The sequence below is a fragment of the Zonotrichia albicollis genome, chromosome 1 (assembly GCF_047830755.1).
Source record: "Zonotrichia albicollis isolate bZonAlb1 chromosome 1, bZonAlb1.hap1, whole genome shotgun sequence".
In the NCBI taxonomy this organism is placed as follows: domain Eukaryota; kingdom Metazoa; phylum Chordata; class Aves; order Passeriformes; family Passerellidae; genus Zonotrichia; species Zonotrichia albicollis.
In genome coordinates, this window is record NC_133819.1 from 24,734,330 (window position 1) to 24,758,056 (window position 23,727).

At 37.3% G+C, this 23,727-nt stretch overlaps 1 protein-coding gene across 1 annotated transcript in view; it reads right to left on the reverse strand.

Moving 5' to 3' along the window:
- SGCE (sarcoglycan epsilon) overlaps positions 1–23,727 on the reverse strand; it is a 35,411-nt gene that overhangs the window by 9,584 nt on the left and 2,100 nt on the right. The window contains 8 exon segments of the mRNA XM_014269391.3: positions 401–427; positions 1,177–1,388; positions 4,569–4,731; positions 6,401–6,599; positions 7,413–7,485; positions 10,222–10,379; positions 12,992–13,114; positions 16,929–17,033. Coding sequence (XP_014124866.2) covers positions 401–427; positions 1,177–1,388; positions 4,569–4,731; positions 6,401–6,599; positions 7,413–7,485; positions 10,222–10,379; positions 12,992–13,114; positions 16,929–17,033 — 1,060 coding nt within the window.

Below are 23,727 nucleotides of genomic sequence, written 5' to 3' on the forward strand. Positions count from 1 at the left end.
ACTCCTGATTCCTGTGGTAGATTCATAAAAGCTTGTAAATTAATTTTAAAACACTCCATATTATAGGCACTGGATACCTTCCAGGCTATTTCTTTTCCTGCTCACTGCCTTTAAGAGACAGGCTGGGAAGCCCAATAACGAGGAGTATTAATTGCATATTAACATATTTATTCTAACAGCACTACTTTATTTTGGATTACAGTCTTTAATTTCAAACCCTTTTTATTGTGGTCTTCTATCCTTGCCAAGACTGATTTAAAAGCAGCTTTCACATTTATGAATTAAACCATGAATTAGAGAGAATGAGAGAAGATTATGACACATATGTATGAAGCATGGCAAGCTACTGAGAATGAAAATTAAATGGTAAAAGAAAAATAACAGGAAAGAAGACACTTACTCTGGTGTTTGCATGTTTCTCTTTTCCCTAAAAACAAAACAAAATTTATGAATTAAATAATAGCATTGATAGTTGGAACATTAATCTATCTGATGATGAAAACAGTACATGATGTAGAAATGCTGACAAGGTTATTGCTAAACGCAGCTTGGCAGCATTTGCAACGGGGTTTATGATGAGGCCTTGATGGACGCACGTAGAGAGATGTGATAGTGGTGACAGACACACACAGACACACACACAGGGAAATGAAAAATGCAGGTTAAAGAACAAGCTTCTGGCTAAAAGAAATTCTGTGACAAAATGAAGTTGTAGTTTGTGTAAGAAATGGCAGAAATCACGTTACTTGCTGCTTTCCTTTTATGTGTTCTTCTTTGACAATGTCTAAATTCAGTTAATCCCCTTAACCAGGTTTATATTATGAAAGTTAGCATTTTAGAAATTACTTAATATTCTCCTGAAGCAATGATCCTTTATTACTATTTTATTTGCTGGAGGCATTTTGGAGAGCTGTGCACATGTGGAGATTTTGGGGAGTTTTGTGCATATGTTGAGTATTTTAACCCTTTCTAGAACAACTGAAGGCCCTACATCCACTTGCTTGAAATCAGTGCATTTGCTCAAGTGTCAAATAGGTCAGTATTACAAGCAGATACCTTTTGGCCTGTATTAAATGTTTACAATGAACTGAATGGAGATATTCTAACAAATAACCTTCTATGCATTATAATCTTAGAAAAATCAAGAGTTACTTATTAGAATGTTCAAGTACTCACACTCCTTCCCGTCGGCAGCACATGATATAGGCAAGTATTAGAAACAGCACCAGTGCTATTGCCGAGGGCACTGCCAGTGTAATTAGGAAATCCGAGTAATAGTCTCTGCTTTTCAGTGTATCAGAAGGTGGCTTGTATTCTCCACCATCAGGTAATATTCCCTCTCCACGAACCACTTCCTGAAAGGTGGAAACTTGCTTTGTATTGTCAACCTAATACCCAGGAAAAAAAAGAAGAAGAAAAAAAGACTATTAAATAACAAAGTAGCATAATGTAAAAACAGGCAGGTATTTAACTAACCATAACCTAAAAAGATCCATATTACTTATTTTACAAATTCTAGACAATTTAATCCAACCACTTTTTTTAAATAATAGAAGCTTACATTTTATGAAGCTTCTGATCAGTGTGATACATAATGTTACAATATTACTACTCTCTTTTGTGCCTAGCAGAGATACCATGTCTTTTACAGATTAATTTTAGGCATATCTCACACCAACAGTATTTGAGTGCAGATTTAGTAAACATCTTTAGTGCAAACTAATTAATTGATTTTGATTTCTTTTTGATTAATTAATCAATTTCTTACTAGTCTTCCTAAATGACAATACTGTCCTCTCTTGTATAAAGGTGGCAAAAATGAAAAGTCGCATTGCTACAGTGTTCTTCCTCCTCCTTCTCCTTCATATCACACTTTACATCCAGTGCTCAAAAATCAAGAGCCATCAACTGAGCTGCCAAGGACAGCTCACTGTCTCCCTCACACAAATTCAATTAGCCTCCAAAAGCTGCATTCCTGGTCACAATTTTTGTGTATGTGTCTGTACCCAATGATCCCATAAATACAAACCAGTTTTGTTGCTAAATTTCCTATTGCTTTTGACTGCCATTCCCAGATGACTTAATTTTCTGCATCCATTTTTTTTGTTATCTTCATTTACATGTTACGGTCAAATTTTATCAGTGCTAGCTTTAAGATCATTAATCTCCAAATCATTAATACAAATGAAATATATTTGCTTACATGCTTGACCTTTTGTCTGACTATTCATTGAGAAATCTTGAAAATGATGGTCACTTCTTTATCATTTACACTTCAAGTCATAAAATGCTGTATTACAGCTTAGGCAATGGGTGAAGAGATTTTTATGAAATTCCAGAAATCCTGCTGAGCCTCAAATGTGTGCATGCACACACACACACATACATGTAAGTGCTTGTTTAACAGAAATTGATGTATTCTCTGCTCATTAATTCCAGAGTATCTTCTGTGTTAGGTAAACTGAGTTCCACCTGGCTGCTTAGCTGAATCTCAAACCCTAACAATGCACCAAAAATATGTATTTATTGATGTGACTGACAGGAGTCCATACACAGTGTGAGAACAAGCTGTCAGAGAGCAGCTTCAAGTGGAGCATTTATTACATTGCCCATCCTTGCAGAATGTGGGACCTCCAAACTTAAACCCACTCTTTGACTGGCTGCTAACTGCCAACACCACCTCATCAACAGTGGCAGGATGATGATATGATGGCTCTATTTTCTATCACTCGTTTAAATTGTGGATATGGGAAACAGAGCTCAACTCCCTCCCAGCCCATAGATCTGGGGAGAATTCCTGTCTCTCAGCTTGCCTTGTGAAAAGCAGACTGATTAAATAGAGGGAAGCTTGGCTCCCTTTTCCCTCTGATGTAGCAGGTTCCAGCAGAAATGCTGCTGGCAACAGTAAACACCCCTAAGACAGCTTAAATTCAGTTACTGTGGCACACAGCCAAAACAAGTGCTGAATTCCAGAAGGTTGTGTTATAGCTGCTGCAGAAAATAACACTTCTCTGAAAGCCTGTTCCTGTTACACATCCCAGGGTGATCTCTGCTTCTCTCAAACCAGCGTGACAATGCTGCTTCCTGATTAGTTTATGAGCCAATGCCCTTCAGGCATTTTTTTCTGAAGAAGGACTCCTAACCAGCTTCTTTTCCTTCTCCATGGGCACAGCTGACTGTTCTTGCATTAGTGCACAATCCCTTTGCTGTTTATTTAAAAATTCATCCTTTTTTTCCAAGACTATTTCTCCAATTTCTCAGGACCTTTCTGTCCTTCAATGCACCTGCAGATCCTTTCACTTTCATGGGGAACTACAAATTTAATTAAATAAGCACATTCCATCATCCAGCTATTAATGAGGAATAGGCCAGGAATTACTATTAATTCTGCTATGATTATGGCTACCAACCAGCTCTTCCTAACTTCACCTAGGCCATGTTCCTGAGCTTGCTTGTGAGACAGTATCAAAAAACCTTACCAAGAAGGAATGACATTTGCTGCTCTGCCTTGGTTCTACTTCTTCCTTGTAGAAGGAAATGGAAGACTGGACATAGTTTGTTCTTGCCAAAGACCAGCTGCCTTCTGCTATTTTTCAGGTGCTTGTAAGTAGTACTGTATACACATGGACGTTTTACATTTTCTCAACAGAAAGCCAATAAAAAGCAAATAATCTGGGTATTCTTTTGAGACAGGTATTTGCCAACCTTCTAGAACCTTTCCTAATTTATAGTGTATAGGTAGAAAAGACTGGAAGTTATCCAATCAATTTGTGTATGAATACCTTTCATTATACTCAGTAAGTTTTTTTTCCATCCAGTGTTTAATATCTCCCTTTCAGCTTCCTCCTGGGTGATGTCTGAAGCAGCTCAACAACCATCTAAGTTTATTTTATATACCTTCACCATCATTGTTCAGATTTATCTGCAACATTATCTTCCAATACTGTATTATTTCTTGATTTTCCTTACAAGAACTAAAAAGAAAATAACCTTAAAAAGCCTCTCTGGGAATTATTCTCCTTTCATGGCAAATAGTCTGGTGTTTGGTTACCTTTTTTCTTGCATTTCACTGAGAAGAATGTTCCTATTTATTATTTAAGTAGTCAGCATTACTTTCATTCCTTTTTCTATTTAATTTTTAATATAAAATATGTTTTAGACATTTTTCAGGAACAGTTTAACTGCATAGCATTAATTGGTCAGTGTAGAATCACAATCTGAGAAAACATGTATTTATGCACACACTTTTTAGAGAAGTGTAACTAGCAGCATTCTGAATTAATGAACTATACCTCTCATTACTTTTACTTTTTTAAGCCCTGGAGTACTCTGGCCAGTTATAGAATTCACTGCTAGTGAAAACAAATACAGTGGTTTCACTGGGGCTCAACTCTAACAGAATTTAGCCTACATATCAAAATCTTTTCACAATCTTAAGAGTGTCTGCTAGGTGGAAGAAAATATCAATCACAATAAAGTGGAATTGGCAATGCTGTCTGACCAGACTGGCAAAACCCTTACCTGTACTTCTACAAACATCACTGTTATGCAATAATAAAATAACTCACCAGAGAGATTTTACACCAGTCAATATGGAATTGAGTACGAAATTTTTTATCGCAGGTTATTACAGGCTCCATTTCTTGACTGCACCTCAGCTGATTCTGTGGGTTTTCCACTTCTCTTAAACACGAAGAGAAAGGAACATCTGCCCCAACCATCACATACACACTGCAGAGAGAGATGAGTGACAGACCAGCAGGATGTCTCACACATCCCCAAAGGACAATGATGTACTCTTCCAAATATTATTGCTGTACATAGTAACATTCAGCTGTTATTTAAAGATTGAAATTACTTTTTTAAATAATTTTCCTTCATAGTGTACTTTTATCTCTTTCAGCATACAAGTAACAGACTGAAATCAAAACAACTTTCCTAGCTGCTTATTACAACATATTCTGGTTTGCTTGTTAATGTAAATGTTTCAATACCATCAGCTGTGCCAATTTCTATGAAGTCAAAGAGCTCCAAGTGTGGCTTCCTCATGTAAGTAAATCAGCACTATTTTTGAAAATTGTATTAAAATACATCATTTGATCATTTTGTTTTAAGGAAATCTTTAATCTTACTCATCATGGACTTTTTGGAGAGTTTCTTCCCATGCTTTCAAAAGAAACTCACAATGACTAGTTATTGCTAAACCTAATACAGATATTCTTATATGAACATGCTAACCCCCAGCTGCTTCTGAAACATTCTATACTGTAGGTATGCATGGCCAAGAAAATTTGCTTCAGAACACTGAAAGCTGAAGGTAAACCTAATACTTAATTTAGCATTATCATACATAAAATAAGAGCTACTGCACTGATTGTATTATTCATTGTCATATTTAGGTATATGGAACACTGCTGTAAAATACAGTCTGCTGCACCAGGTTATAATATACCAATGGATTCTGAAACAGAAATTAGGTCCCAGATGCCACTTGTTACAGTAGGCATTATCTAACTAAATATTTGAAGTGTAGCCATTTGTATTAAGTGACTCTGCCATTACTCTGGCTAGTACAGAAGTACTTTACTTCTTTCAATATGCTCAAAAACTTCAGAGATACAAAGGGCTCTGAAAAAGCCAGTATTTTTCTGCACACATCTTGTATTTTGAACCTTCACCCCTTTCTTAGATACTATTTGACTCCAAAATATCAAAAATTATCTAAAAATAACTAGGCATCTTCACTTTCACCAGGGAAAAGCACTGTCAGAACCATATTTGAAAAAACTGAATCCTTACTGTTCAGAACAGTATTTATGGTTCCAAATCACAACTGGAACCAGTCCATTGCAGCAGTTTGCACTCAGTAACCAGAGCTCCCCAGACACCTTATGACTTTCAGAAGAAAGTCAACAGTGCTCTTGAATCACTACACATTGAATCACTAACTCACTTAGCGAGAACAGCTAAAAATTACACTGTTACATGCAAACTGCTCTCAGAAATTGAAGTGTCTCTGCTCTATCATAACTTTCTTCAAAATTTTGAGTTTAATGAATTGGGAAAGGTTAAAAGCTTGAAAAGCATGCCAAGTGACTGCTCAGAAAGAAAACTGGGATTACAAGAAAAACATATTTACTACCAACTCATTTATAATTAACGGAATTTATTAGTATTCCTTGGATTATAACATCCATATATAGGAACTGTGCCCTGTCATAGTGATATCTAACACAATAAATTCCTAACTGGGGCTCAAAACATGAGTAAACTTTTCATATCTAATTCTAAACATAAAACAACAGTTGCAAAGTATTTAGAAAACTTGAAAAAATATTGGGCTTCTGAGTAATAAAAAAAAAAAACGTGAAGCAAAACCATCATACTGACATATGCTTACCCCTCCTTCATGTCATTAATGGGAAGTGGAACTCTCCCTCCCCTGTCAAGGGCTGAAGTAATGTTTATAGCATTCAAGCGTTCTGGCTGCCACACATTTTTCACTGCTCCAAGGAAGTCCCCCAGAACTTCACTTGCCAGCATTTCTTCTACATTCATGTTCCTTATGAAGAATTCCGCTTGATACGGTAAAGGAAAATCTACCCGTGATGAAAAAGAGTGTTGCATTAAACAAAGGCTCCATAAATCCAAAAATAAATTTTCAAAATATCTGGAGTAATGATTAATTTAATACTACTTTAAGATTGATTCACCTTTCAAAAAATCTTGTGTTTGAATTAGCCAATTTTGAACCTACTGTGATTATGTTAAGTTCAATAGACCATTAGCTGCTACTTGAGCTGAAAACCTTCAGTTATTTATAAAACAACAGGGAAGAAGCAGACTAGAGGAAAAGAGTCTCAGTTGCTAAAACTTCATTAAACAGATATAACTACATTCCTGCTAATTTGGGGGTCAAAACCAATCCACAGCAACAATGGATTCCAGCTCATGACACTGCAGAATGTAAATGTGACAAAGAGAACTAATTTTACAGTCCAAATGTCCATATATGCCATAAACTGCTGTTTTCTGACTCTGCCTACACGAGTGTTCATTGCATAAGGTACACATAGAACTAAGAAAATTAAACAACAGAAAAAGAGTGAAATCCTTCATGTAAGGTCTCTTTGAAAAGACAAGGGAAATTGGAATCAGAACTTTAATGAAAAACAAAGATGCAAACATTTTACTGTGAGTGAAAAAAAACAGTCCTGAATGACAGAAATAACCTGAATCAAAAAATCAAAATGAATTAAAGCAGAAAAAATTCTCTTACTTCTCCCCTGTTCCTCTATGTTTAGTTTGAATACCAGACAACTATTTTACAATGTTTATCTTCAAAAGCAGGAGCCCATAAGAGGGTTTTGCTGATTCAGTTAAAAATACAATCAGCTATATTCTGTACATACCTTCTGCTGACATTATATTAATGATCAAATTGTGTCTGGCTGTTTCAAAGGTACGCCTGTTATATGCAGTGATCTAGAGTGAAAAAGATTACAAAACAATGCAAAAATGAAAATTATATAAATGAAACATCAGTGAAAGTTAAATTGGTAACTTAGAAATACTTATCAATTTTTAAGTACTTTGCCTCCTCATTTTGAAACATATGAATATTCATTCACTAAGATAAAATTTAAAGGTAAGGTCAAATTATTTATTGCAGTACTACCCTCATGTCAGGATATTGGAATTTTCTTGGCCAGTCTAGAGCCAAATAAAATTAATGAATATGTGAAAATAATATATTTTGGTCCTGATAGAAGTGGTCTGCCATACATGTGTATTCTTTCTCTTCTGTTATCTTTAAGAACCACCACAAGAACTGATTGGTTTCTCCATTTCCCCACGCAGTCTCCAATCCCCACCTCCATCAATACTGTAACACCTAAATTCACCGCTAGCTCCTAGGAAATAAACTACATGGAGAGGTTTTTTTGAAGAAAAAAGTGTTGTGATGCCAGGAATTCTCATCTTTGGGACTGCTATTTAGTTTTAGCTCTGGCCCCAGTGAAGCCTCACTCCACGAATGGATTCAAAATAATGCTCCAATAGAAGTAGTTTTAAAAAAAATCCTGTCCTAGAACCTGCAAATGTAGGGGAAGTGAAAACTAGAAGGTAGATGCAACATTTGTGACTCTAATCTTTTGAAACATACAATTTCATGAATAAAATAAGCAAGGATACTAATCTAAAAGTTAGTACTAATAGATACTAATCTAAAGTATCTAGGATACCTGAAATGCATGCAAGTGGTTACTTCTCAGTGGTGACTCAACTCCAAGGTTGTACTACTATTAAGTGATCATTCATAAGAAATACAGAGCAAGGCTGGCTATCAGTATAATTATGAATTATCTTCTCTATCTTTTTTATCCCTGCAAGGTGATAAATATTTCATGAAATAAACGGAAAAAAACTAATTTTCTTTCTAATTTTAGCCTTCAGTTCGCTCATTTCAAGAGTAAAGGAGAGGCAGAGGAGTGACAATAGTGATAGAACGATGTTGCTTCTCAGCAAACAGAACCACAAACCATTGTGACACTGGCTAATAAACAAAAAAAAAGTAACAGATGTTGCACTTCTTTAAAAGGATTTGCATGAAAAGGGAAAATGCTGTGGAGTATCTGCTGCAGGTTTGTTTAAGTGGAGAGGGAAAAGCTTACCCAACACAATCAGACCTCATTGAATGTTACAATTTCATTATAAAATTAACAGAAAATAAATTTGAGATTTCACTAGCTCTAATTCTGCTCATTTTTCAAAGGGTTTCTTCAACACCAGCTGAACCACTAATACCCAGAAAATCAAACCCCTGGTCATACAAGCTCTGCACAGGAGCAGGGCAGTAGCCACTGTGAGCCTGCACTCCAGCAGAGGGAGCTGCCAGCATGGCCCACACACCACAGGCAGGCCTGGCAGAGATTGCCTTGTCCTGAATATTCATTCAGACACAAACTGTCCTTGCACAGCTTTCAAAGGAGCTTGTCAGAATGTTACCTGCCCTACTGCAGTGCTGTGCATAATGCTAGGCTCTCCTCATCATGAGGTGTCCTCCAGTTAAGTGAGCTCCCCATGACATCCCCTCAGGAATTATAACATGATGGAAGTTATATTCAGGCCAGGAATATGCAATCAATCCTCTCAGAGGGCACTAGGAAGAGATCAAATGCCATCTGCCCTCCTCACACATCACAAAATTAATTCAAAAGCCACATCTAAGACTGAACTGCAAGGAATTAATTTGTATGCTAGACAAGATTTACTTCAAATATGGCTTGGGGTCATGCTTAGAATGGAGGTCTTGATAAAGATGCTAGAATCTAAAAGCACATGCCATTTAAAAACTGTCAATTTCAAATAATGGTTTCCTCTAAATAAAACTAAGCAAAGCCTGTAAGAACTTCTGCACATGATCAGTTCTCAGATGGTATTAGTCCTGCTGAAATCAAAACAGAATCATGGGTACAAAACTAAATATGGGTGAAACTAGCTGCAGTATAACTTAACATTCAGAGCTATCATTCTTGAGGAAGAAAAACTACATCAAATGCAATTTAGAAAAAAAAAGGTACTCATCAAGTGTTTAAGACAAATATACTGCTGAAGCAGCAAAATTGCAGATTTTGTGCAGATTTCTTAACACTGTGACAGTGCCTCAGTCTGCTGTCTATGAAATACATGGTAGAAGATATTGCCCCTTTTCCCTTTTGAATTCCTGCTCAGTGAATAATTAGTACTTTAAAACATTTGAATAGCTAACTCTCAAAAATACAGTTTTGTCATTGTTACACTCATATGAATTAAATTCATAAAAGTGCTAAAAAAATAAAATAAATATCAAGAAATATGAATAATGAATGGGGGGATATTTGATGAAAAATAATTGAAAAAAAACCAAACCAATCAAACCAAAAACCTCAATCAAGCAAACAAAAACAAAGAAACAAAAAACCCCACAACAGCTATTTGACTGAACACTTTCATCTAGTGGGGAAAAGTCTGACCCATATTTAGGTTGAATGTTACAAAGTTATGATTAAGTTATTCTTCAAGTACAGCTGCTTACAAAGTTTTCTTTTTCTCTGTATTTTGAATAAAACTTGAATATGAAATAGCAATTAACTCTTAAAAAACAAGGGGGAACTTGTTGACAGTTCTGAACCTTACACTCTAAACCAAAATATGTATTTTTGAACTTTTGAAAGCAAATACCTCAATGATGGTTGGCTTGCCCACGTTTTCCACAGTCGGTGAGCCATAGAGCACTCCATCACTGTACGGTGTCCTTTGGATATAGCGCAGCCATCCAGGTCTGTCAGGGTAACCCATTAAATTGGTATTGAATGTTATAGGATCATTACTTATTTCACCTAGATAAGAGAAATTATATTAGAATATTTACAAGAAAATGTTAAATGCTTTGATTTTAATTTTTCAACTAGGACGTCATATTCTGGTTTCACTTGTTTCCTGAACCTTTCTAAGAAGAAGAAAAAAAAAATTGCTAACATTTACCATATCAGAAATAAGTGAACCATTACTTAGCACTTCTAGGTATTAACAAATTCATACCTGGAAAGTGTAACCAACTGCAGACATAAATGTGCAGATGCTTCCTAGAGTTTTGGCCAACTGGATGCTTATGTTCAGTAACTAGTGGGTCTGGTTTTTAGAGGACAGTTCCACCTCAAATTGAAGCATCTAACCTTCTTACAGGCAAAAGCACAAAAGTTTCAGTCCTTTAATTTCCCCTCCCAACTTACTTTCATTGATGTTTTTAATGATGGATCCAGGTATTCAAAGTACTGTATAGACTGGCTCCATAATCAATAATGCCTGAAAGCTTCTGTTAGCATTAGGACACACATACAGGTCTTTGGCACCCACAGCCTGGCAATCATTTTAATTTAGAGAACAGATTAATTCAAAAAAGGATCCGTCATTCCTGTGAATTGGAGCCACTGATGGCTACTAAATACAGTGGTCCAGCTGTAAAAGCCCCTCAAGTCAAACCAGTACCTTGGTTCTTACTGATACTCTTATAGAAGTCTGGATTTTACTTCAGCTTATTTTAGCTTTTGTAAATGAGATCAGGCCTGAACACTACCAAATCCTCACCACCAAGGCAGTGTCCAGCTGAGGCACAGAACTCAAGTCAAATCCATTCTGAGCCTGCACAGACACCTCTGCCCTGCACTCCAACTCACCTCTGAGAGGGCAACAGCATTACAGGACAGGTGATGAAAGGAGATACCAGCCAGGCTGGCCCAGAAAGCAGAAACCGAGCCCAGTGAAGAATGAACAGCTCTCATCTCCTCCAGAGAGGGACAGAGAGACTGAGATGTGTTATCCAGTCTTCAGGTACACATTTCCACATCTGGTTGAGTAAAATGAACTAGAACCAGACCAAACCAGTACTTGGGTGTAACACAACTACCCTCACAATTCTCTCAGGACATCCCAGCAATCTAATCTATTGCAATCAGAATCACAGATTCACAATTACAGAATATTCTGAGTTGGAAGGGACCCACAAGGATCATGGAGTCCAACTCTTAAGTGAATGGCACGTACAGCTTGAACCCACAACCTGGCATTACCAGCACCCTGCTCTAAACAAATTCCCAGCACCACAAATGATTTGGGGAAAATTACAAAAGTCACCTGTGACACATTCTGGTTTGCCCTTCCTTTGTCAAGGCAGGCCATGACAATGATCCAGCTCAGCAAACAAAAATAAGAGTACCATGACAACACCTGACTTCACAGTGAATTTCTGACATAATCACAATTTTCTGTGGAAACAGCAGTTCAATTTCAAAGGATCTGAAATCAGATTCCTATTGCCTTGGAAACACATGAATGTCAAGAGGCTGCAACTGTAAGACAATCCATCATTAGTAAAATTTCCAAGCTCCTTCCACCTATGTGCCAAAACTGAGAGAAAACTGGAACGGAGGCAAACTTCACTCTGCCAGTCACCATGGCATAAATTAAGACTCAGGTATCTGTGTCAGGAAAAACACCCAATTTACAAAGAGCTGAAGTTTCAAAAACATTTGGGTTTACTCATGTTTACTCAAAATTTAACCAATGCTAACAGAAGCTTATTTTTTCTTTAAAGTGAGTCTTAGTAACAGCACTCCCAAATAAATTCAGAAGTTTACTAGTGAAACAGGCTTTGATTATGTATGCACTGTACATAGGTTTTTCCTATTATCCTGTTATAGGAAAATAGTCATATTTATATAAACTGGATACAGTTATTCCTTTTCATTGTTGATAAGCATGTGCGGCTGAATGCACTCTCTCTTCCCACCCCTATCAGACTGCTAACACATATTCTAACCTGTGGTGACCAGCCTTTTAGCTTTAGTGTATGGCAAAACCATACTTAGGAAATCACGGCTCCTTCTCTAAAACCAATCTTCTTATTAAAATTAAACTGTTCCTAAATATAGGAAGAAGGCTGAAGTCAAAAGACTATTTTTAAAAATGAAAGAAAACAGTATTATGAAGTCTCATATTTGATTTAATCTTCTATTTTGTTTTATATTTACTATATGCTTTCAAATTGCTCCTTCATATAGCCTGATACATACTATGTCTCAAACAGTAACCAGATAAATAGCATTTTTAACAGACATCAATTTCCACAATTTCATATTTAATGCAAAAGTGATAAAACACTTCTTAATATCAGATATATATAATGGGTTGCTACACCTTCCCAAATTAAGTACATTTTTTTCACAATATACAATTATATGCATTTTTTTTCCCAAACAATCACAAACTAGAATATTTTAGAAGTGTAGGACTACATATTTTATTTCATTTTAAGATATTTCAATAGAAACTAAAACCTGTCTTGTTTATCTTATATGTTGAACCACAAGGTTTGCTTAATAAGACTTCAACTTTTTATAACAATATTTTTTCTGTATCTGCATATAATATGGAAGATCTTAGCATCTCATACCAGGCTTTGGGTAAGGAGGAAACTCCCCCTTAAAGTACTCTCTCTCCAAAACATGAACAAACAGAACTCCAGCAGAAGGGTATACATTCCGATCAGAGTGCACCTTAGACAGAATTGTGTACACTGAAAAGCAGAAGGAGAGATAAGAGACAGAAAAAAGGCAAAAATGAGACATGCTCTAGGTAACTTCATGCATTTCAACAGCAATGCAGGCATCTGGGAGAAGGAGAGCAACAAATATTAGGCACCTGTTAATAAGATTTTTAAAAGGTTACATAGATTTAAGAACAGAACACAGAGCAAATCCTCTCTTTGCCCAACAGGATCCTTTCCAAGACTGCAAGAAACAAAACTGCCTATGTCAAGATTTCAAAATTTGTATGAGCTCTTCATTTTTATAGTAACTAAAAAAATGAGGAAGGCTATTGTAATTTTATATTTGGTTTATTTTTAATATTACATTAATAAAAGTACATTAAATGAATTACATAACCATGTTTTTCTGATATTTTACATAGAGAAAGCAACAGAGAAACACACGGGAACCTTACCAATCAACAGTTTTTTGTCATTCCCCACTGAACAGAAATGGCAGATTTTTCACTTCTTGTGCAGAAAAGGACATAGCAAGTCACTTCAACTGATTTCTATGAGTTCTTACAGCTAGACTTTCTCAGACCACCAGGGTAAAATACAACTCAAACTTTTGGTTAGAGAGCTCTTTACTGAAGATGTTGGGCTGGTATTGAAGGATAAAATGAGAGGAGAAGGGGATTTATAGGCCAGTCAGGTGAAACTGATTCCAAATAAAAAAAGTGAAGCCATGTTTTACAGGACTGAGGATCAAAAAATTAAAGAAAATTCAGAACAATCAGCATATGTAAAAGCAATAAGGTGGTTTTTATCTAGTACAAAATTTGCTGACAAGGGCATAGCTTTTTAGGTATAACACATTTGATGCAGGACTACATGCACCTTTTAATGAATTAGAAGACTGAAGAAATCATTACAATAAATTAGATGGATAAGAAGCCACTTTATCAATAAGTTTCAAAATGTAAGTATAAACAGAGAATACTGATTTAACAGGAGTTACTCAAGGTGTCTTAATAAGATTGATTGTAGCTCATATTACTAATTTTATTACTACTGAATTTTAATTTAATGCCCTAAAAGAATTGATCACTGCTAATAGATTTTGTCAGCGAGATGAAGATTACAAATGTAGAAGATAAAGATGGTAAGCCACAGACAACCACACACAGCTACCAGCCTTGCTTGCCAAGCTGGAAGAAACTTCATGAAGAATCACATCTCCAAAAGCAAATTATAGGCCATACAGCCTGGAGGTGCTGTCACTGGGAAGACAGACTCCAAAAGACACTTCAGAGACATTGTAACAAACTGATAGGAACAAAGCTGTAGGTCCCAGAGGTGCTAATTTCAACCTTGGATCAATAAGCAGGACACATTTGAAATGTGGATAAAGCCCATGTAATTCTTCAATGCTGGTGTAATTTTTTAATCCTGGTATAATTTCTCCAGCCTTATAATTATACCAACTTTCTTACTTGAGATCTGCTTAAAAAGGCACCATTAATTAGGCATTAATCACTGGCATTCCAGCCCTCGCACCACGTACTCTGAGTGGAATCTCTCTCACCTAATTTTAGATGTCTACAGAAACAACATCCACCACTAAGTTAGTGAGGCTCCTTTTATAGTCAGTGGAGAAGAAACAGATGCTTCTAGGGGTTGATTTATTTGATTTCTCCTGTAAAGTGAGATGAATCATGTCCTAGATTCCAGGCTACACTGACTAGTCCTCCATGGACTGCAGAGGCAGCTGAGAGGAGATGCAGCCATTTGTAATGCAGACCTCCACATGTACATACTCCCCACTCTTCAAGCTTAATGTTGCAGAATATATAACTCTGGATATACTACTGATCACATTCCACAGCATCTGCTTTTCTGAAAACCACTTTTAACACAACACGGAACAGAGCACCTTTCTAATAATTTTACCTTAGTGAAAAAATTAAAATAATCCTGAAATTTGAATTGTTACAATTCTGTGTGGTTAACAAAAGAGTGTCATTTTCATCATGTAGACTTATGTACAGTAAGATCATTGATTTACCTACTTAAAATTAGTAAATTATTATCCAAAAATCCTCTGCACTCAATTCTGTGAATGAGCCATAAACAGCACAAGGAAGTTAACTAATTTCCTTTAAAATATTTTCAAGAAAAGCTGAAAAAGTAACATTAATAGAACAAAGAGCTGCCAAAATATGGTGGCTGGCTGAAGGTGCATCAAATATCTAGAAAAGATAATTTTTCCATTTCTGATGCTTTTCCTCTACAATGAAAATTCATTTCAAACAGGAAGAACAGTGAAAAAGAAATGTGCTTTTTTTCTCAGTAAGCAATTCTTTCAGGAAAAAAACAAGCATAAAAAACATATAACACTTATTTTGCCTGCTATAGGAAACCTATTACCACCACTAAAGGCCTGCCTGTCTCATTCCTAGCAATAAGACATTCCCTGCTGTACATCAGTAAGGATTTGATGCTGCTATAAAACACTGATCTTGGTGGAAGTCTAGAAACATCTGCCAGAAGAAAAAAATCTCAGAAACCTGTTCTATCTTGTAAGGACAAACACAACATTATGGCACAAGTATGGTGATTAAAAACTCAGAAGTTCTTGCCCTCATTGTCAGAGATGCCCTCCTTGTTTTCCCCACAAGAAGTTTCTTCAAAACCTTCAAAAAGAAGGAAAATGATGAGTCTTCAGTCTGCTACAGCTATCACTAGCTTTTCAATAATGAAACAAGTGAAATGCTACTTTCTTCACGAGCTTTTAAAACCCATGATTATTTTCAGGAGACAGACTGGAGATGAACGTGTAATCATCATCTGGGGTGATCTAGGGACAAAACTGAATATACTTAGCAAATAGATACTAATCTAATGCAGCAGACTGCCAGCTGTGAATTGTCTGGGCAAATTCCCTGTGGTAGATAAAAGTCCCAGGAACTGTGAAAAGCTTCTGTAAAACTAATCATGGGAAATAAAAAATCTTCATTAGGATCACATCAGATCCCTGCTAGAATTGGCTACCTTCACAGCACTGCTTTCTTCTTTCTTGTTTCCAGATCACTTGGAGGACTTTCTGTAGATCCCAAAATCTCCTTAGACATCTTGAACACAGGCACAGCCAGGAATCCAGACAGGATTTTATCAGCCTGCAGCCCAGGCCCTGTTACCAGAAGCAGAAAACCTCCATCTCCAGAAATTTCAGCAGTTTCACCATGTTGGTTGCAGCCTGTATGTTGATGCTCCTCAGGAAAGAATTCACCTGAAGGTTTTTTGTTCTTTTTCCCTAGAAATTTCAATTGGTTCTCTCCCCACTGATATTTAGCAGATGAAGAACAATTCCAGAAATAACTTGATTTGGACGCCAATCCAGATTGCTTGCCAAGATGAGCAATCAGTGGTAAGCTTCTTCTCAGCCAGTGTGCACTAGCTACAGAATTTGATGTGTATTTGAATAATGAGAGTAAAATAGTCTTTTTACATTCATGTGTGAGAAGACTTTTCAAAATTGTTACAGAGAAGTTACTGTATTAAGCAAACTGCAGAGGTATCTTCAAGCAACCAGCGATGATAAGAAAATGTGCAGTATTAGGTATAAACACAGCCATTATTTCAAGCAAAGCTACAGGAACACGAAAAGTCAGGGGAGAGTAACAAGAACACACAGGTCTGTGAATATTTGAAGATTGAAGAAATGTAAAGTTTTCCAAATTACTTACCTTAAAATAGCACCCTACTCCTAAAACAAGGACATGACTGGAAAAGCAAGAGTAACATTAAAAGCAGGTTTGCTTGAACCAACAGAGTATTTAAATTTACAACCTAAACTCACCATTCTTCTGAACAGCCTTTATTCTGCTGATAACATAACTGTGGGCTCGCTTAGTCGTCCAGTTAACAGTTCCATTACTGCCATCAGCAGAGCTTAGCAAAATAGCTTTCCACAATAAAACAAATGCAAAAAAAAAAAATTAGTCAGATCAACAGACTGCCACAAACAACCTGATCAGATGGGATCAGACACCTTCTACATCATGTTTTGGTTTTAGTCAAAGTTTAGGAACCACAGGTCAAAAAAACCAGAGGCATTTGCTTTGAGTATATAAATATACAATAATATTTCTGACCATAATCTTTTTGACACCATTTTTCCAAATAAGCTAAGTCTACACTAAATACTTAAACCTCTGCAGACACTTCTGCTGACATAATTGTACTGATAACAAAGATGAAGAAGAGCATTGTCTAATAAATCTATTTGCACAGACAAAAGCTCACATACAGACAAAAATATATAAAGTAGCTTTCACTGGAGTGGTATATCTTGGTTAAAGTAGGAAAATTAAAGTAAGCAAGTTTTGCTTTTATAATGATGCTTATATAAAGACACATGGGGCTGATTGCCTTGCAGGCATAACCAATAATCAATTTTGAAAAGAGAACCCATTAAAAATGGCTGCCTACATCCCACACAACTAGAACACAGCCTGAAATCAGCTGGATCCATGCAGCTGAAGGTGGAAGTTTTAAATGCAGTGAGGAGCAAATGATTACTGGAGACAGAAAGCAGCTGTGGAGCTGACGGAAAGATTCCATCTCCCCAGCAGCAGAAGTGCCTGAGAAAGCTCCCTCCTCACTTCCCACTTTTTGTTCCTGCTCTTCTGGGATGAATAATAGGTATGCCAGCTGTACAGTTACATGCCAGCTGAAAGTGCAGAGGGAAGGAACTGCAGTCAGATGCTAGGAAAGGGAAAGTGGCCATAATGAGTAGGTATTTTTGTTTTGAAATAGTTTGGGAGTAAGAACTCATGTCAAACCCTGGATCAAAGATGGTTTTGGTCTAGCATCTTAATATCCCTGTAAAAAAAGCAACACCAGAAACATCAAGGAGCAGTACCTGTGTACAGATACACCAGTCTGCAGGAAGAAATGAACACTTATTGGAAAACATGCACAGTACAGGAAAGAAGCCTAAATATCTGTGGAAACTTCTGACCTGCTACACCAGGCAACTATTAAATTAGTGATAAGACATTCTTCAAACAGAATTCAGGAGGCCAAACAGATCTGGCTTAAGCAGTAATAAAGATTCACCACACTCAATCCACACATGTAGGACAGATATCTATTATTGATAATTCACACAAAACATCTAAAACTGAATTGAGGATGAAGTGTAATTAAATGAATTTTAATGCACTTTTAATTTTAGTTATTTATTAAATTTAATAATTTGATTAATGCAATATTTGCCATACCAACACAATAACGTTTCTAACAACTTTTTTCCTGCTGGACTGATCTGCATATATTGCAAGTCTTAATATAATAACATCTTAGGGACTATAAAATTTAGTAGTGCATAGGACTTTGCATAAATTTTAGTAATTCTTGAAAAATTCAAGAAATTCCTAAAAAGATCAAATAAAGTTGCTCCATTATTCCAACAGTATGAGCTGGGCAATCAGAGGCTTGTCAGCTACAAACCAGCACCAATACCAGACAAAACAATTAATACAAGATTAGATAACTGAATTATTAAATGGAGAATAGTATTAGAGTTGTCAAAGTTATTATGCTTATCACAGTCCTTATTTAATCCTCATTAAGAATTTCATGTATCTTTTTTGACACTTTTGGTGAGCCCACAAGTTTTTCTTGATAAAGACAGCAATAATAACATTACCCTTAGCTATACAGCTTGTCACTTAACACTTTACTGGAAAAGTAAATACTAAATCATTTTAGCACATTTAAATGCAATTTAAAAAATATAAAAAATAAAGACAAGTTCCACAATGTGTTTTTCAATATAAATGGTCAGTAAGTGTCTTTCATTTGGGTTCCAAGTTGTGCTAGGTTTGGCTGTGTGGATTGAAGAAGTCACCTGTCTACCTCTCCATGCTATGCTGCATTTCATAAGGGAAGTGGAAAAGTAACCAGTATGCCTGTTTTCAGATCCTAGAGTCTATAGTGTGATGTTTTCATATACATCACCACTGAACTGATTTCCAATGACAGATGTGAAAAGCAAGAGAATAGGGCTGCTAAAAAGTTAATCTCTTACATGAGTTTTCTGGTGGGTCTCACAAAGTTTTGGCATTAGCCTTATGTAACTGGGGTGAAAGAAAGAGAGGCCGGAGAGAGATGGGGAGAAAAAGAATTATTTGTATGTATCAAATATACTGATAGAATTTGCAGGTAAAAACAAAGGCCAGGAGACTGACAAATAATAGAGATGACAGAAGAGTCTGCATTGTCTGTAAAAAGGTGATCAGTGATGTGCAGTTCAATAGAATAGAATGTAACTGCACAGCAGGAACAAAGGCATCAGCATGCCAAACACATACTGTGAGCACACAATTCAGGGATGCTCAGCTTGGGTAACAGCCTAGAGATGTAAGTCAGGTTGAACAGAGCTTTCACCAGAACACTGGCTAGAACAGCTGACATGTAAACAGAAACATCAAGGAGGAACAAGCAGACTTTATTTTTGTACTTGACACAGATATGATCACTGCTCAAATGCTGTGTCTAGCAGAGCCTTCAAGAAGCAACTGACAACACGAGGAAGGCTCTGGGAAGCTCTGAATATGATTAAAAGATGACAAAAGAGACCTTATACTACAGAATGCAGGGATTCAAACTATGCATTTTATCAAAGAGACAGTTTAGAATTAATTTAATCAGCCTTGTACTCACGATGAAAAGAATGTTAATAGTGTCAGGCTCTTCAGTCTGTTACACATGTTGCCACAGTTGCTGGAGAAGCCACCACTGCCTTCAACAGCAGGAGCATTTCATAGCCCTGTGCCTGGGACTTGAATATGCCCAGGTGAAGCATATCACAGTTTTTTCTTCTTTCTCCAATCATGTTTTCTTTAAATTATACCTTAATTATAGTTGTGTTGGTTATAAATAAAAATCACATTTGTATTAATTTATGCTCTTTTCTTCCCCTTCTAAAAGTATATTTGCATAAGATTTAACAACCAAATATTTAACAGAGTGGATACTCACAGCAATTTCTGACCACACAACAATCATAAAAGGACACAAGTATCATGGACCAATTTTACCTTCCCCATTGCTTTACTGCACTCTGACCTCCAAGCAGTATCCTGCACCTCCACCTATCCTCTTATTCCTTCTTTGAAGTAGGATCTCAAGCCCATCTCTCCTACTATTAAAGCAGCACACAGCTCAAGCTACCAAAGCCGGCCACTTCCCCTCTCCCCTACACCTCCACCTTGCCCTGGGACCTGACATAAACACACGCTTGCTACTTTGATGCCACAGACCAGGGCCTCTGGCCATGCTTACACTGCCCCTTACTCTCTTACAGCACAACCCCACTGCACAAAGCTACCCTTGCCCTCCTCTACTGCATATCCCATCTAGCTTGGTCCTCCTTCCTCTGAATTCTGAGCTGGAAGTACAGATTCATACACAGCACATTTTTCTGAAGGACTGCTGAGAACCACACAGCAGAACAGTTAGAAAATGACACCATAAGTTGAAGTGAAACATCTGTGAAGAGAGAACCACCTGCAAGGTGCATAGCCCACAGCTGAACTCAGAGCTTGTAGCCAGGCAGTTACTGAGGATGCACTGGTGTCCGCACTGGATACTTGCCCAGCTGGTCACATCATCCACTAAAGCAGGCAGAAGTTGCAGCACCCACCTACTCTCCCTTCTCTTCCAACTTCCACACAGTCCTCTTGCCTACTAGCTAGTACGTGGCAGAAATTTACTATTAATTGGAAGGGATTGTCTCAGTGGAAATTCACATTGAAACTGGATATATTCTAACCCTTTTCAACAACAGCTACTATGTAAGAAACAGGAATTAATTTGTATCAGTTCTCCATCACAGATTGCTCAGGTCCCTGTACATTGAAGCTGTTTAAAAGTCCAAATCAACCCCAGGAATGTTTCTCGGCTCTATTCTTATTAATCTTTGTTCAGTAGGCAATGGGTTTCCATCTGTTCCTGTGCTATCCACTGATTACTGCAACATCTGAATATTTCTCCTAAATCATTGAAGTAATGTAACCAAATAAAGCATTTATCAGTCTCACTGTTAAAACTTCAGCATTAGCATTCATGGGAATGCTACAAATTAACTACTTGGAGAACAAAACCCTCATGATTTATTAACAGTAGCATTTACCCACCACCATTCTCCCTCCTACTGCAGGCCTGACAAGAGAAAAATTAGGTTAGCATTTCCACCAAGGTGAGGAAAACATTGTCAGTTCCTGTGGTCCCAGCCTGAGTGTAACCAAGGGGGTGTGACCAGGCCACCCTGGTAGCCTGCTATTCCAGGATGTCTCACATATTTCTATTATCTTTTGATATGAACTATCAGGGTATCCCTGCAATTGCATTCCAGATTTCAGAGGTGGCAATTGTTCTGAAACACTAAGGAATTCAGAAAAGTCATTGGTTTCAATACACTAAGATTTCTGCTTGCTCAGTAGGTTGTTCTTTCTAACTTCTCATTTTCATAGCTTGGACAGTCACTAAAATAACCAACATTTAAAAGACATTTCGGCTGTTTGTGTTGCAATTGTAACAACATACAAGATACAGATTCAAATTCCTGTGGAAGTAATCAAAACCAGCAACTCTCTTCTTTCATCGAGAAGTCTGCCAAGGAAGATACTCTACACTCATAGTGACTACTGTAAATTTATCACCCTGTATTCAGGAAGAATTCAAAAGCTCTTCAGATACTGAAAAAAACCCAGATACTCTTGTCTAGGCTTTAAATAACTTCTTTCTTTGATCGGAAATAATCTTTCTTCTAAAGAAAGGTTTTTTACTTCAGTGGCTGCAATTCCTGAAGTATTTTAATGAACTTCCAACCAAATCTAAAAACATTAAAGAGCAAAAATAAGCCTCTCTACACACTGAGCAGTTACATCTCCTGCCATAAAGCTGACTTCTTATTGTCTGGCTTTAGGACCTCCAAGATGTCTCCATGTACTGCCTATAAATAATATGTTTCTGTAATGAAAAGCATATTAATGGAACAGCTACCTTTTCCCCTCCTGTAATTACTTATTCAAGAAAGTACCTATTGACAGTAGATTGTATTGACCTGACTGAGCTTAGTAGTGCAGGCAGCATCCTCATAGGCAGGCAGACTTCCAGAGGCTCTGTGAAGGAAACCTGCTTCTCTGCCCTTATGCTTGCAGCACAACAGGAACAAGGGCAGGTGTGCTGTGCTGTTAGCTTGAGAGCACCAGAGGGTCTGTGAGATGTTCTGCCTCCTGGCACAGGGCGCGGCTCAGCAGAGGAGCGTTGCCAGCAGCACTTCTGCTGTCAACAGCAGGGCAAGGGCAGGGATGGGTTCAGCCTCCTGGGTGCCGCCCCAGGCAGTGATTTCACAGCTGTTCTAAATGGGCATGTCCGCAGCCCTGCTCAAAAGGGGCGTTCCCAGCACATTCTGCATCACCCAGCGCACACCAGTGGAAACAATCCCAAACCAGTCCTGGGCAGCACTTAGACTTCAGTGAACTATTCCTGTGGGTCGACTAGTTTTGAGCCAGGTTACCCAATCCACAGCGTCACTGTACTAGTTTCTTTGTCACCAGGGAAAGCAGCAAATAATCCCTAGCTGTGCAAGGGCTGGAGAATGCTTTCTGGCAGCAGTGCAGCCTTATGACAAATTAATGTGACCACATAACCACAGCTTGAAAAGTGAGAACTAATGAGCTTCTTCCTCATTTTGACCCCTTTATATGGAAAGGAGAATGCAATTCCATTTCTCTACAACAAATAAACTGGGGTTCCAGGGACAATATGGGCACTGACAACTAATTCTAAGTGCAGAAATACAGGGCAAAACCACTGGCCACAGTCACTCAAAAGAAATTTTGATAACTGCTCTCTCTGCAGATACACAATATGGGGGCAACTCATTGCTCTGCCAAATTAATATGACAGACAGCTCTGTTGGTGTAACTCAGCAAACTTCTAGGAAGTCTCTTATATAAAGCTAGAGTCAAAGAACACCTAACTAGTTTCTAGTAGAAATGCTTAATCCTATATATCACTTTTCACAATGAAGTCCCATGTTTTCCCTGCAGTGGAGCACCATCAGCTTGCATTTGGGAGTCAATACTTTCAATTTGAGTACTATACCAGACCCCTAGGAGCAACTGAAATCACTCTTACAACCTTTAAATTCTTAATTCTTGTGAAATTCCCAGATGATGAAATGATGTTTTGCCTCAAGGAGGATAGGGAGAAGTGAGAGGCAGACAACCCTTCTGACTTCTGACAGCAGTTCTCCTCCTCCAGAAAGCCTTTTGTCATGCATTTTTAAGAAATGCAAAAATCATAAGTAAACTTTCTTCTATAGATAAAGTGCTACAACACAAAAGGGAAAAACTAATCCATATTAGTCGAGGAAAACGAAAAGAAATCTATTTACAAGTCCTGTGCTACTTCTCACATGCCATTTTGTCTGTCAGATATCCCTTGCCTTGTTAAGTAATGCTGCAGTACTGTAAAGTTTACAGGATTCAAAAGAATGGATTTTCATGCTGGGCAATGCATCTTGGAGCAGCAGATGAGGTTGGAACTTCTTTACTTAGGAAGAATGAAGGGGAGCTCAGGTG